The sequence below is a fragment of the Podarcis bocagei genome, assembly GCF_964188305.1.
Source record: "Podarcis bocagei genome assembly, chromosome: 14".
In the NCBI taxonomy this organism is placed as follows: Eukaryota; Metazoa; Chordata; class Lepidosauria; order Squamata; family Lacertidae; genus Podarcis; species Podarcis bocagei.
In genome coordinates this window covers 42,147,001-42,162,561 of record NC_138139.1, presented here as the reverse complement: position 1 = coordinate 42,162,561, position 15,561 = coordinate 42,147,001, and the positions used below count along the sequence as shown (strand labels likewise).

The 15,561-nt window shown below is 42.4% G+C and overlaps 1 protein-coding gene across 1 annotated transcript in view; it reads left to right on the top strand.

Moving 5' to 3' along the window:
- The window catches only part of GPRC5B (G protein-coupled receptor class C group 5 member B), a 28,475-nt gene extending 20,659 nt beyond the window's left edge, over positions 1 to 7,816 (top strand). Inside the window, exons 3-4 of the mRNA XM_081169663.1 lie at positions 948 to 1,060; positions 3,484 to 7,816. Of these exons, the coding sequence (XP_081025789.1) occupies positions 948 to 1,060; positions 3,484 to 3,528 (158 nt within the window). The 3' untranslated portion in view covers positions 3,529 to 7,816. The remainder of the gene's footprint in view (positions 1 to 947; positions 1,061 to 3,483) is intronic.
- Positions 7,817 to 15,561: the final 7,745 nt, after the last annotated feature.

Below are 15,561 nucleotides of genomic sequence, written 5' to 3'. Positions count from 1 at the left end.
TGAGAAACTGAGAGAAACTGAAATCACTAGATTTTCCCATCTCTAGTTGCCATCTATGAAGTTTAGGAATAAGGTTTTCCTGTTAGTCTTTGTACTTCCATGTGATGAAATATTTGGGCAGATCCACATTATAAATAAAATTATTATTATTATTATTATTATTATTATTATTATTATTATACATTTGAAGTGCATTCAGTGCATCTTTAAAGCACACATCTTTCCCCAAAGCATCCTGGGAACTGTAGTTTACCCCTCACAGACCCCAAGCAAACTACAGATCCCATGATTCTTTGGGGGACATCTTGTGCTTTATATGTGCTTTGGATGTGCTTTAAATATATGGCATGGATAGGATATGCTCTGTTTCAATACTCAAAGGTGGTATTATTCCTTTCATTTCCGAGGTTTAGGATGTGAGTGCAGGTGATCCTTAGGTAATCAAAACAGTAGTAAAGAGGGAAGGTATCAGCAGGTTTCTGGGAGGGAGCAGAGATCCCAAAGGTTTGCAGAGGTACATAAAATCTTTAGAGTTGGGGAAAATAAGGCAAGAGTGTAGTGGAGCCCAGAAATGGCCCAATGAAGACTGGGCATGGTCAGTGATCACAGAACATTGACTGGTTGCTGGAAAGTGACATGTGTGGAAAACCTGGCAAGGATTGAGATAGAATGGAGTTGGCTGGAATCCTCGATGGGGAGCACTTTACGCTGCAACACTTGGTTGCACCTACCATTAGCACCCGCAGCGGCCATTAGGATGTCAACCTGCTCGCAGACATCCCAGAGGCATCTGGTGGGCCAGTAAGGGAAGCAGGATACAGTTCTTTATATATATATATATATATATATATATATATATATATATATATATATATATTTCCAGAATGCAAACATCTTTCTTTTACCTGTCTTTTCTTTCTCCCCACCCCAAAATATACCACACACAGCTTTGCGGACTGCAGGATTTCGCAACGGCAGCCTGGGAAGCCGCCCCGGCGCCCCCTTTAGAAGCAACGTCTACCAGCCCACTGAGATGGCAGTTGTCCTGAATGGTGGGACTGTAAGTATCAAAATGTGACTCTAGAAGATGCTGCCTTTTAGGGTGAATGCCCAACCTCTGGTTTCAACTCAGAACTTTATTCAATTGGATGCTTACGCATATTTGGGGAGGCAGGATAGACTGGGGACATGAACGGTTCAAATAATAACTATTGCATGCAGTCCTTCAGAAGATGACTTAAATTCCAAATTTCCCTGACATTGTCGGGCCGTTTAAGCTTTTGCTGCTAAGATTGTTCGTTTCAGGATTGGTCCAAACAATGCCATCCGCCCCCCCCCCTTAAATGAGTTACCGTATTTTTTGCACCATAACACTCACTTTTTTCCTCCTAAAAAGTAAGGGGAAATGTCTGTGCGTGTTATGGAGGGAATGCCTACGGGTGGCATGCCTATGGATTTTCCTCCTCTAAAAACTATGTGCGTATTATGGTCGGGTGCGTGTTATAGAGCGAAAAATACGGTATATCTCAATGTCCACCGTTAACAGCAATTTAGGTGTCTGGTTTTTTATTTTTTTTAATTGCAACAGACATCTGGGTTTTGTTTCTTTTTTGAAAAGCCAGCACTTTCCCTACAAAGGCCCTCTTTCGCTGAGGACATTGCCACCTTTCCTTATGATAGTTCCACACACACATACACACGTGCCTGTGCTGAGCTCCTGATAGAAACACACTGCTCCAAACAGAAGCCTGCACAAGAGAGTTCGCTCAAACGGGTCTGCGTGGCCTTGGGACGCGAGCTGCTCTCTTAATCCGCAGCCAGGTCACTGCGAGAGTGGCTTACGGAGAGATCTGGAGCCAAACAGCCTCCTTACATCTCATTTGCATTGTGTGTGTTTAAGTGTGCCCAAGAAACTCCACAGGCCGCTTTTCTGTGTGCTCACTCTCTCCGGCTTGCTGGTGAAAGGAAAACGCTCATCCAACCCCCCCACCCACTTTTTTAAAAATTTCCATGCCTACATACATGCTGCTTAAAAGGCCACTCATGAGCCAGCTTCTGCTCCATGCAAATTGGGCTGTTTTCTTTTCTTATCATTGGGGGGGTTTTGCTGATACCATAATGCAGATTTACACACAATCTTTTTTAAATTTATTTTTTGAAATGCACAAATATTATCATCTGTTTGTAAGGTCCTCAGCCTGCTGCCAGCCCTGTTCACTCGACGGGAGGGGTGTGTGGAGAGACACTGTTGGACAGAGCCGCGGGGAGCCAGATTGCCCCTGTGAGGATGTAACCAGTTGGAGGGGGAGCTCAAGAGTGGCTCTCTGCAGCTAATACTGCTCTGAGCTAATGCCATTCCGAGCTGCAATAAGCTGCCCTCTCCCTCCCTCCCCAAGCCACAATTTAGTTGATTATACTGGCTGCAACCTGGCTTTTGATCGCTTGGTCTGAAAGAGGCAGTTTGCTTTTGTGGCCTTTCCCTAGGAGTCAACGTTAGATTTAGAAATATCCGCTAAGTGCCATGATTGAGGCTGAGATTTGCACACCACAAGACTAAAATCTAGTGGGGGGGTTCAGTTTATTCACTCAATATTCATCACCCACAAGAAAGCTGAGTTTCTTCCCCTCCTCGTTTGTAGATGCCCGTGCTTTGGGCAATGGCAGCTGGTCCAATACACTGACCTCAGTCAGCTCCCATCTGTCTGCCTTCTTACATACAACCGGTCCAGCTCGTGCTCCTGGCTATCACTTTCCTCCTCTTGTCTCAGATTTGCCCTTGTAGGAGGATGGAGACCAAACCAGGACGAGTCTGCTATTAGCTCTAGCGCCACCTACTGTTGGCTTCCCTCCCTTCTGGCCTACCAGTCCCAGTGGGTACCAGCCAATACAAGCGTTGACCCAGCTCACTGAGTAATCAGCTGGAGTCTGGCCTGTACCATTTCCAGGCTGCATGACTGAAAGCTATCATGTCTGAGGGGAAGACTAGTCTAGACCCCTTCTTTTTGGGAGACATCATAATTTGGTGGTCCCGAATTCATTCCCTGAAATATTCTCCAGAAGGGATGGGGGAAAGGGCTGGAGATCCCAGAAGCTAGAATTTGGTGTTTTTGTCCTTCAGTAGTAGAATGCTGCTTCATAATGTTCATAAAGAAAAGGATGAAGGACCTGGTATCCAGCCCAGAGGTTGTCCACCTCGCTGACAGCTAGGTCTTTCCAGAGCATGTTACAAAAACCCCTCGAGTTGTCTCCAAGTGAGCCCTATTCAGAGCAGGCCGGCTGAAAGTCGCGGACAAGCAGTGATCATGCCCATTAATTCCAACTCTCAAGTAGGACTTAACATTGGCTACAGCCCTTAGCATACTGACTGACCATGGTGTTAATTTGGGATGGCTCTGTGCTTTTGTGTATATCATGTAGCCTGTCTTAAGTGATTTCTTAATGGTCTAGAATGCTTAGTTATGGCTTTATTATCCTTATTTCCAGATTCCAACTGCTCCACCAAGTTACACTGGAAGACACCTTTGGTGAAAAAGCTTATAGGCTGTAGAGGATGAGAGAGAGAGACAGATTTTATTTCCTGGCAGTGTGCGTTGTTTTATATTTTTCTGAGGGAAGAGTGAATAATCCTAGCACAGGACACCAGCAGTGCGGGAGGAGGGGACCCATCCACGAAGCATGGGAGATCCTAGACCGGATAGCTTGTTGTTGTTTTAAAAATAAAAATAAAAATGTGAGCGCCGTTTGAATTGATAAGCTAACCACAAAAGCAAAACCTCTGCAGTGAAATATAAGCTAAAACTAAGTTTAAAAATAGACGTAGGCGCACTCTTCCAAAAATAAAAACGGGAGAAAGGGGACAGTGTTCAGAAATGGCAAGGCAACTCTCTGCTGCAACCAGAATGCAAGGCAAATATGGCCTTTGTCCGGCCATCCAAGTTTTGAGATGAAGAGGATAGAGCAAAAAAGTCCTTAATTCAGATTGCCACTGCGCTCCGCCCGGCAGGCTTTCTGACAACCTAACTGGCCATCTTGGAAAGGAGAGAGTAGTCAAAAAATAAAATAAAATTATATCCATCTAGAATAGCGTTTCCTGACCACCCCAGGCCCTTTTTAGAGGTCATTTCTCACTCCAAAATGAAGGAAAGTACCACTGTGTATATACTGGGTTTCTAAGGCCAGCCGTACAAGGGTGAGGAACCAACTTTGTTATTTTAGAAAGTGCAGGCTGGTCCATGGCGGCTGGCCTGCCACTCTTCCCCCCGGAAGCACCCCAGCAACCTTCCTGCAGAAAGGGGGCGGGGCTGCATTTGCTCCGCCACTTTTGCACACTGCCATGTCGAAGGCAGCACTTGCTATTAAATTGTGTTGTGCAGAAGGGGTTGGGAGAGAGAGGGCAGGCCAAGGCTATTGTGGCTCATAAGTGTGTCCAAGAAATGGAACCAGACACACAGGAAATCTAGGAAAGTTGAGGCGCCCCTTGGGCAGGGTTCACTAAAAAACATTGGATTCCCCCATCACTCTCCTCCCAACTCCAGTTTAGCACTGGAGTCTCATTGACTGCAATGGGTTATTCATTTCCTTGTATGCTTTTTTTTTTACAGAGGATTTTATTCCTTTGTGTGTTTTCTAATGGGATTATTTTCATGTGGGGGTTGGGAACGAAGTGTGTGGTTGTTTCCCCACCTTGTTTCACCAGAGGGTCCCATGTGCCTGCCTGCCTTTTCACATTTTTATGGTTTTAATGATGTTCGCCAGAGCATCCCTTCATTTGTTTAGCATCGAACGCATATTGGGCATGTGAACAGCCATCACATCCTCCAGTCAAGCCAGCATTGTGCCCTGCTTTCCTGCAGAAAAAAAAGCAATTGAGGTTTGCTTGTTTTTTTTTTTCTAAACACACACACACACACACACACACACACACATTACATGAAGTTGCAAAGTATGCGGAAGGATGGAATTCTTTTGCATCTGTTCTCATTAATATATATCTATTTTCAAATGGTGAATATAAATGATAATATAACAAAATAAAGACCACATAACAGAGTAGCTTTGCAAGGCTGTATCCTGCAAAGGAAAGAAGACAGGTTTTTTTTTATTTTTACTTTGGGAAATGTCCCTGGTTTCTTTACTATAAGCCTGATCTTGTTAATTTTGACCTAGTTCTCATTGAGGTCACCAACTCGTCGTTTGGGTAGTACCACTTCAGACTTAACAACCGGTTTTTAACAACAGTTTTCTGGCAGAGGGTGGGTGGCCACAAATCAGGGATGCTGGAGGTGTTTGGAATAGATCAGGTGGTTTGGATTCAGTGACGTCTGGAGCACTCTTCCAATGCTTGTAAGGAGCTGGAGGCTCATTTGATTGAAAACTCTTCTATGCAATGGACATTCCTTGCCTGCAGAAAGCCAGCAAGTTGGGGAAAACCCTGCCATGCTATGTTTCTATATGCAGGGGTTTCTATTCATTTGTGATTAGGAGAACTCCACCCTAGATCTGGCACTGCTCTTAGATTCTCAGGTGGTGGTGTTAAGCAGAAGTAATTTTCCTCTGCTCTGCCTGGTGTGCCAGCACCACCCGTTCTTGGAAAAGGTGGAATCTGGCCCTGGTTACACCTGTGTTTGGCATAGCAAGGCTGGAGTACTGTTCCACGCTGTCTGTGGGGCTGTCCTTGAAGAGTGATCAAAAGGTGTCGGTGGTTCAAAACACAGCAGCTGTGGAAGCCAATCTGAGGGGTCATTTTCTTTTGTTCTTGTACCAGCTTGAAGTTTCTGGAGAACCATTGGCAGTGAAAAAAGATAACCCCAGGTTGGATGGGGGAAAGTAGTAAGCATTTTCCTGTGTTAGAATCTGGGCACAATCCATTACATCTAAAGTCCAATTAGGGTGAGGGCAGGGTGGGTGACTTCTATGGCTGCAGGTTCCAGATCTTTATGTCCCCACTCCTGTGAGTCAACCCACCTGTCAGTCACCAGACCTCAGATGATTGGCAGGGGGGCTTATCCCACTCATCAAAAAATTTCCATTGACACCACTGCTAAAATGAAGCTTTCCCTCTCCTCCGTTTTAGCAGAAATTTCAATAGAAGCTACTTGGTACTATTGTAGCAAGGTTCGTTCCCCTCGCCTGTCAGCTCATAGGCTGTGGGAGCGTAGCTTGCTCCACAAAGGGAGCAATTGGGAGCTCATTTCAAGCTCCCGGTTGTTCCTGTATAGTCATGTAACTTGTCAGCTGTCCGCCAAGCAGCCATGATTCATGAGGAACAGTCTCGCAGGCAAAATTGGGAACACTGCCACGTCAAATCTGACCTGTGGGCCAGAAGTTCCCAATCTCTGGTTTAGGACCAAGACACCTTAAGGCAAGGGTAGCTAAACATCAGGGATGATGGTATTGTTTTGGTCCAACATCATCCCTAAGGCCCCACGTGCATTACCCCTTTCTTAGGAAAAGAAGGCCCTTAAACCTTACCTGAGCTCATTTGTCCAAGGTTTGGATGATGGGACCAAAGGAAAGGGCCTTCTCTGTGGTAGCACCCAGACGACTGAGTCTTTTGTTTCGCCTCATCCATTCACTCAAGCTCTCCTGCTATCAGGTGGAGAGACTTTTTTTTATTTAGAAAAGCATTGGACTTTTATGTTTTGATCTCTCTCAGTCTTCCTGCTCTGTTGTTTTGTGGGGAGTGGGAAATTGATGTTGTTCTTGCTCTTGTATTCATGATTTGATTGTATTATTTGAACGCCTCTTTTCTGTATCGTCATTGTTGTTTAAGATCATGTCTGCCACCTCGAGCTGCTCCAGTTGGAAGCGAAGGGCGAGGCATAAAGCCCCAAAATAGAGACATGAATTAAGATGTTCTACCTGCAGTCTGAAATAGTACCTTCACCTCAATGAGAACTAGGCCTTTAATGTCCATGAGTAGCCTCATTGACCCTGGCTGGTCTATTTAGTAGCAAAAGGGGTACAAGATCAGGATTTTTGTGATACACACTTATATATTCTAAAAGAAAGTATACATTGCCATTCTTGCCATGATTATCTTACCAAGTCCCATCCCCCCATCCCCCGGACTAGGTGATAGCAATAACTTTTTTGTTGTGCACAAACAGTTGCTTTATGTGCTCTCAACAGAAAAGAACCACACACGGTGAATGCATTCAGAAAATGTATAAATATTAGTGTTGCATTTTATTGAGATTTGAACAGGTTGGGTCTCATTTTATCACTATATAAAATCTTAGCTGGTGCTTTCATGTGTGGATTTTATTTTAAGGGAAATGGAAAAAGTGCAGTTTGAAAAAATGGACTTTTCTTAAACTTCTATTATTAAAAAACACACACACATAAGATGCACGTGGCATAAATGGCAAAACAATTTTCTTTTTCCCAGCTGAGTGTTGATATATTTTTGGAAGCGATTGGGTTGGTGGTGTTTCTTTTTTTAATTATATGGGGGTGGGGGGCTGACTTTAAAGGGGGGAAAATTACTTTCAAGGAGTGTAATTTAAGATGTTCAATGTTTGTTTGTTTGTTTTTTAGACAAGAAGGGATTTAGCAATCCTGCTTCCCCTTAAGTCAATGGCAGTTTGAGATCTTAAAGACAGGGCTGGATCCTGCAAACACAGGACTTCCCTTAACCACTCATGTGAACCCGAACCTTGCTTCATAGTGGTGGGAGGTGTGCAGATTAAACCTTAATAAAATAAAATAAATAAAATAAGGGATTGATTCATTTTCCCAGCAAGTTAGTTTTGGAATGAATTTATATTTTTGTCAGTCTGTAACTTGTGATGTCAGATTTTGCCACACACACACCCCCCAAAAAAATACCACTTGTTTTTTTAAAAAAGGGGCACTTTTATGTTAAGTTATATTTTTGTTAATGTAACGAAGTTGTTTATACTTTTGCCTTTTGAGGAAAGTGATTACGAATGTAAAGCATCTGTAACTCCACAACAGTAAGCACAACTACTTGGGGCGGGGTGGGATTTGGTTTCACTGCAACTCACTCTAGGAAGCGTAAAAGCTACTATGTTCTCCATTTTGCCAATCAATAATGCCACTCAAATGGGGTGGGAGGAATATATCTGTATATACATTTTAGGATGCAACCCTGTGCACACTTTCCTGAGAGTAAACCCCATTGAATACCATGAAACCTACGTTTGAGTAGTTATGGCAGAATTGTGTTCTATAAGGCACCTTAGACTGTTGTTGACATGCTGGTTTTTGAGATGAGCTAGGTGGCACCTCCATAAGCTAGAAGAAAAATGCAATCCATTAAGCAACTACACCAGGGGTCACTATCCTTTTTTGGACCAGGGGTCACATTTTGCATTTTGAGAGATTGCTGGGGGGTGCCTTTCACAAATGGACTGCCAACGGGGTGTGTGTGACGTAACACAACATGGTTGTCGTGGAAGGCAAGGCGTCACACAGAATTAGAGAGTACAATCAGGGCAAAGCTTTTCCCATAGCTGTATTTCCATGGGAGAAGAGGTTTGTTCTGTTGAATTTCTTCCTGGAATACAAGGAAGAAGCAAGGAAAGTGCATTAAAGAGGAGAGGGAAGCAGCAGCTCTTTAGGACCGCAGGGATTCCAATTGCCTGGTGTCCAAGCAGGGTTCTGACTTCCCCCATTGGCTAAGAACACTGGCCGGTGAGAGGAGCCAGGCTGGCTCATTTCACAGAAATGATTGAGAGTTGGTGAACCTTGCACTGCACCGTGCAAAGGATTGTGTCTACCAGTTGCAAACAGCCTGCACCTATTGGCTTCGGTTGAGCAGCTCTGGTGGGTGAATACATGGAATTTTGGGCATGTGCCCCATCCAGAGCCCCATGAAATTTTGGGATTGAAGCCATTGACTTGGAGTGGCTCTGGTGAGGGCACACGTTAGCCCTGAGCTGTAGATGAATGCTGGTGGCCAACCTGAGTGCACCACCCGGATTAAGGGCTCTCCTGCTATACACCAGCCCTTTTTATACCCTGTGCAAGGAAGATCCAGAGGTTGGGACGTAGTTTCCACTCCAGCATCTCTTTTCAAGATGGAGAAGGTTTCAAGGGGCACAGATGCCCTTGTCAAAGGATCCTGTGTCTTGCAGGATGCAGTCCTAGATAAACAAGGTGTGCTAAAATTCTAGCTTTAACTGCTAGGCAATGGCATTGTTCTTGGCTTAACTCTGCTTGAGGCTTCTGTTCTAACCAAAGGCAGTACAACTGGAAGCACATGTAGCTTTTATTTAAAAGAGAACAGATTGGACTACTCTTGCCACCTTACCAGATTACACAGCAGGTGCTTTTATTAACTGATGAGAGCCAAGTCTCATTTTTTTTGATAATATATATTTATTAAATGTATTAATGTGCATTTTTTATAATGTCCCCTTTTCCCACTCTGCTGACCGTTGCATACTGTTTAATCTTGTACATCTTTTTTTTTTTTTTTTTTATAAAATTTTTATTGGTTTTACAACATTTTTGAGAAAAACAGACAAACATTAAAAATGACAAACATACACGTATAGTTTCAAACATATTTTCATAAACCTCCTTTCTAGGACTTCCCCATACCCCCCCTCTCTGCATCCCAATGTCCATAATTCAACTAGCAACTCCCAGTTATTACTTTCCAATCTCTATCATCTTAGTCCTCTCTTACACTCTGACCTTATGTCCCTGTACCCCTTTGTTTCTGGAAACTACGACATTTTAACATTCATTAAGTTTATAGTAGTCCTTAAGATAGCTTTTAAATTTTCTCCATTCTTCTTCTACCGTCTCTTTTCGTTGGTCACGGATTCTGCCTGTCATCTCGGCCAATGTCATGTAGTCCATCACTTTCATCTGCCATTCTTCCAAAGTGGGTAGGTCCTGTGTCTTCCAATACTTTGCAATGAGTATTCTTGCTGCTGTTGTGGCATACATGAAAAAAGCTCTATCTTTCTTTGTCACCAATTGGCCGACAATGCCCAAGAGGAAGGCCTCTGGCTTTTTAGAAAAGGTACATTTAAGCACCTTTTTCATTTCATTATAGATCATTTCCCAGAAGGCCTTAATCTTCGGGCATGTCCACCAAAGGTGATAAAAAGTACCTTCAGTCTCTTTACACTTCCAACATTTGTTATCGGGCAAATGATAGATTTTTGCCAGCTTGACTGGGGTCATGTACCACCTGTATACCATTTTCATAATGTTTTCCTTTAAGGCATTACATGCCGTAAATTTTATACCGGTGTTCCATAACCATTCCCAGTCAGCTGACATAATGTTATGTCCAACATCCTGAGCCCACTTAATCATAGCCGATTTAACTGTTTCATCCTGTGTGTTCCATTTCAACAACAAGTTGTACATTCTGGATAAATTCTTAGTATTGGGTTCTAACAATTCGGTTTCTAATTTTGATTTTTCCACCTGGAAGCCGACTTTCCTGTCCTGTTTAAAAAATTCCATTATTTGACGATATTGGAACCAATTTTCCACTTTATGCTTCAATTTCTCCTGACTTTGTAATTTGAACTTATCTCCATCCTGTTCTAAAATTTCCCAATACTTCGGCCATCCGACCTCCATATTGAGTTTTTTCACTGCATTAGCCTCCACTGGTGACACCCATCTAGGGGTTTTGTTTTCGAATAGATCTTTATATCTTATCCAAACATTAAACAATGCTTTTCTGACAATGTGATTTTTGAAGACACTGTTAACTTTATCATACCAAAGATATGCATGCCAACCAAAAGCGTTATTGAAACCTTCCAGATCCAAGATGTCTGTATTCTCGAGGAGCATCCATTCTTTGAGCCAGCAAAAAGCTGCTGCCTCATAATACAATTTTAGGTCCGGCAGGGCAAAGCCCCCTCTTTCTTTAGCATCTGTCAATATTTTAAATTTAATTCGGGGCTTTTTGCCCTGCCAGACAAATTTCGAGATATCTTTGTGCCACCTCTTAAAACATTCCATCTTATCAATAATCTGCAAGGTCTGAAACAAAAATAGCATTCTAGGCAATACATTCATTTTAATTACTGCAATTCGGCCTAGCATTGACAGTTTCAAATTTGACCATATTTCTAAATCTTTTTTAATTTCTGACCAACATTTTTCATAATTGTCCTTATACAAATTCTGATTCTTGGATGTTAGATAAACCCCTAGATATTTGACCTTCTTGACCACAGTCAAACCTGTTTCCTCTTGAAATTTCTCCTTTTCCATATCTGTTAGGTTTTTCCCTAAAACTTTGGTTTTTAGCTTGTTCAACTTAAATCCAGCTACCTGGCCAAACTGTTGTATTATTTCTAATACCTTTTTCGTGCTAGTGTTTGGCTCTTGCAAAGTCAATACTAAGTCATCTGCGAACGCTCTTGACTTGTAATGTTTAGCTCCGACCTGCACACCTTTAACCTGCTGGTCATTTCTTATCATATTCAGCAACACCTCCAGAACTGAAATAAAGAGTAATGGGGAAATCGGGCACCCCTGTCGTGTTCCTTTTTCTATCTTAAGTTCCTCAGTCACAACATTATTTACAATCAGTTTGGCTTTTTGTTCAGAGTATATTGCAGCCATACCATTCTCAAAACCCCGGCCTACCCCCATCCTATGAAGGTTCTTCTTCATAAAACTCCAAGAAATATTGTCGAAGGCTTTCTCCGCGTCCACAAAGATCAATACTGCTTTAGTGTTTATATTCACCTCTAGCTTTTCCAGAATGTCTATAACATTCCTTACATTGTCTGCCAGGTGTCTTTTAGGGAGAAAGCCTGCTTGGTCCTTATGAATCATCTCCATCAAAACTCTTTTGAGTCTTTTTGCCAAAATGTCTGCAAAAATTTTGTAATCCACATTGAGCAATGATATTGGGCGGTAGTTCTTGAGTTGGGTCTTTTCAGTCTCTGACTTTGGTATGAGTGAAATATATGCCTCTTTCCACGATTCAGGTGCCCTTTTTCCTTCAAGGATCTCATTACAAACTTCTCTTAATGGTTGAATCAACCATTCCTTCAGCGATTTGTAGTATCTAGAAGTCAGTCCATCTGGTCCCGGAGATTTACCCAGTTGCATATTCTGAATGGCAGCCTCTATCTCTTGTTCTGAGATTCTCTGGTTCAGGTCCATCTTACTTTGCTGAGAGATATTTTGTAATCCATATCTTCCAAGGAATTTGTCTATATCTTCTTCATTTTGCGGGCCTTGAGTGTAGAGTTTTTTGAAATAGCTTAAAAAGCAATTTCTGATTTCATTGGGTTTAGATATGTTCTTTCCATCCACCTCTAGGCTTGTAACTGTATTTAGTTTCTGCCTTTTCTTCAATTGCCATGCCAAAAGTTTACCACATTTATTTGCTGATTCAAAAGTTTTTTGCTTCATTTGCTTTATCTTCCATTCAATCTCTTGGTTCATCAATTCCATATATTGAGTTTGATATAACTTGATCTCTCTTAAAATGTCCTGAGACTTTGGTTTTGTTCTTAATTTCCTCTCTCCTTCCTTTATCATTTCCAAGATCTTCTCTTTTTTCTCATTTTGTTTTTTCCTCTTTATTGAATTTTGTTGGATCAAAAATCCTCTCATAACCGCTTTACTTGCATCCCAGATCACTCTTTTCTCCACGTCGGTCCTCAAATTTATTTCAAAATAGTCTTTTAGGGTCTTTTGGGCCTTCGTGAGAATCTCCTTATCTCGAAAGAGGGTGTCATTCATTCTCCATCTAAATTGACCAGTTATTGTGAGTTTCATCTCCATCTTCACGGCGTTATGGTCGGAGCAAGTTTTTGGGCAGATTTCCACTTTCTTAATCTTTGGAGCCAGTCCACTAGTAACCCAGATTTGGTCAATTCTGGTCCAGGTCATCATTGCTTGGGAGAAAAAGGTTCCCTCTCTCTCCAGAGGGTTCCTTGTTCTCCAGATGTCTATCAAGTCCATGTTTTCTGTCATTTCGAAAAAAGTCTTAGGGAGTCTCCCTTCTTTAGTGACTGTTAGTCTTTGTGCCTTGTCCATATTAGTGGAGACCACGCCATTCATGTCTCCCATGATTATCATATTGTAATCCAAATAGTCCGTCAAAGTTTCATGAAGTCTCTTAAAGAAGTCAGATTTGCCTTCATTTGGTGCATAAATTCCAACAACTAAGAATTTTTCTCCTTGTACTTGTATCTCCACAGCCAGATATCTCCCTTGTTCATCTTTGAATATCATTTTTGGAGCCCATTTCTCCTTCACATATATTACAACTCCTCTCTTCTTAACTTTGTCTGATGAAATAAATTCTTGTCCTAGCCTTTTATTTGAAAGTAATCTCCTGTGGGCTCTGGTTATGTGAGTTTCTTGTAAGCATATCAAGTCCAATTGTTCTTTATTCAATATATGAAATACTTGTCTTCTCTTCAAAGGCCCATTGAGCCCATTACAATTCCAACTAAGGAATTGCAGAGCCATCTTGTTATTTTCTTAAGGCTCCTCCAACAGCTCCAAGTTGTTGCTCTTCTTCTGATGGTGGTGGTTTTTGTCCAAACGAGAGATTCAGGATGTCCAATGCTCTCCTCTGTTCTGCAAGTACGTCCACAGTCCCCTTCTGTAAATCCTCCTGGTATCTTGCCAAAAATTTGTCTTTATCTTGAATTGTCTTTATTTTCACTTTCTTTGCCTTGTAGTCAAATGACAGTCCTTGTGGAAACTCCCACCTAAATCGAATAGTGTTCTTCTTTAGCAAGAGAACCAAGTCCTTGTAAAAGTTTCTTAAATCCAAAATGTATTTTGGGATGTCTTTAAAGATCTGTACAGCTGAATTTCCAATTTGCAGGGCCTTTTCAAAGTGTAATCCTAATATTTTGTCTCTTTCCTCCTTGGATCTGAGTGTAATCAAGCAGTCTCTCGGTGTCTTTCTATCTTGCTTTTTACCCAATCTGAAGGCAGTCGTAATTTTAAATTCGTCTTCCTCAAGGTCCCAACAATCCGCAAACTCCCGTGTCAAGTATTCCACAAGGCTGTCTCTTTCGTTCTCCGGAATCAGTCTTAATTTTAAATTTCTCTCTTTCCTCTGTAACTCCCACAAGGCTAAAGTTGCATCATGCTCATAGACCTTCTTGGCAAGCGGCTCTAGCTTCTCCTGTGTCTCTCCGGCAGTGGCTTTGGCCTCCTCGGCAATTTGGCGCGTGGTGGCGTTCTCCTCTACCAATCTATTTATAGATTCTGTATTCTGGTTTAATCTTGCTGATATTTCTGTTAATTTTTGTGTGTTCTCTGAAGTCTGTTTTGTCAAAGACTCCAGGGTTTGATTTATCTTGAGCAGGGCCTCTGTCACAGCTTCCATAGAAACGGCTGCTCCTTTGTCTTGACCTGTTGTTCCTGCTGATCCGGCTGTTGCGCCTGAGATTGAGCCTCTTTTCTTTGCCTGTTGCAGCTGCAACTGTTGTTGTTGCTGTTGTTGCTTGATCTTGGCTCTTGTGACTATCTCTTCTTGTGGGCCACTCATGTCAAGGTCAATTCCCACGGGATTTGTTCTCCCTTGGAAAATTCCACTGTCTTAAGCCGTGCCAAACTTTACTTTATCCTCTAGAGGGAGCAAATCAAAATGGCCATAGAGCGAAATTTCCAAGTACCAAAACAAAGGAGACAATCCAGAAAGTAAGAAAAAGGGAGATTAACACAGTCAAAGTCAATGTTGCTAAATACTTGTAACTTCAAATTGCCACAGTTGCCCAATTTATACTGTTTCTTCTTATAATATGCAATAGTCAGGCAGTGTGGAAACTTTGTATCAAAGTATCACTTCACAGGGAAAAGTCAGTTCAGTGTACTAAGAAGGCAGACCGTTTCGTACTTTCAAGCAAATGAGACAGCAGAGGTTTTTTTTCCTCCAAATAAGTCATGCAGTTAATGGTCAGATTCGCCTCCCCTCTGCCCTGCTTGCTAGAGGGGAGATCAAAGGTTTAAATGTCCGGTTTAGCTGATCAAAGGACGGATTTAAACGGATGCAGGTTTAGAGCTCCGTTGCTTTCACTTTCATGCAGTCGGGGGGAGGCAGACTTCCTTTGTTTAAATCTCCCCCGTTTTTAGCCCAATTTTTAAAATTGAAAGAGTCCCGGTTATTTTTCAGTTCTTACTCACGGGGAATCAGTCCGAATTTCTTTTCAGGAAGGAATCGGCGCTCTCCGCTTATGGCGACGCGGCTTCACTTCGCAGGCTGGGTAGCGACTCTCAGCACCGCGCTCACTCCCGATGTCGATCCGTAGCCTTTAAAAAGGCTCTTTCACGGTACCGGGGGGCGCGAAGGTGCCCACCGAGTCTCCTTGTTCTCAGGCTTCAGCGCCTGGGATTTTAGGGGTCCCCCGCTTGCCGTAGCGGGTAAGACCCGAACTTGCGAAGCAGTCCTTCTCCGGAGCTCGGAGCTAGGACCGCCATTAAGCGCTGGCACCGACCGGAAGTAATAATCTGCTGACCGTTGCATACTGTTTAATCTTGTACATCTTTGGAAAGGTTTTCAAGACAATCAAATGTGTACCATAATGACTGTACATAAAGATACGAAATTTAAAACGAAAACAAAACAAAAAAAAG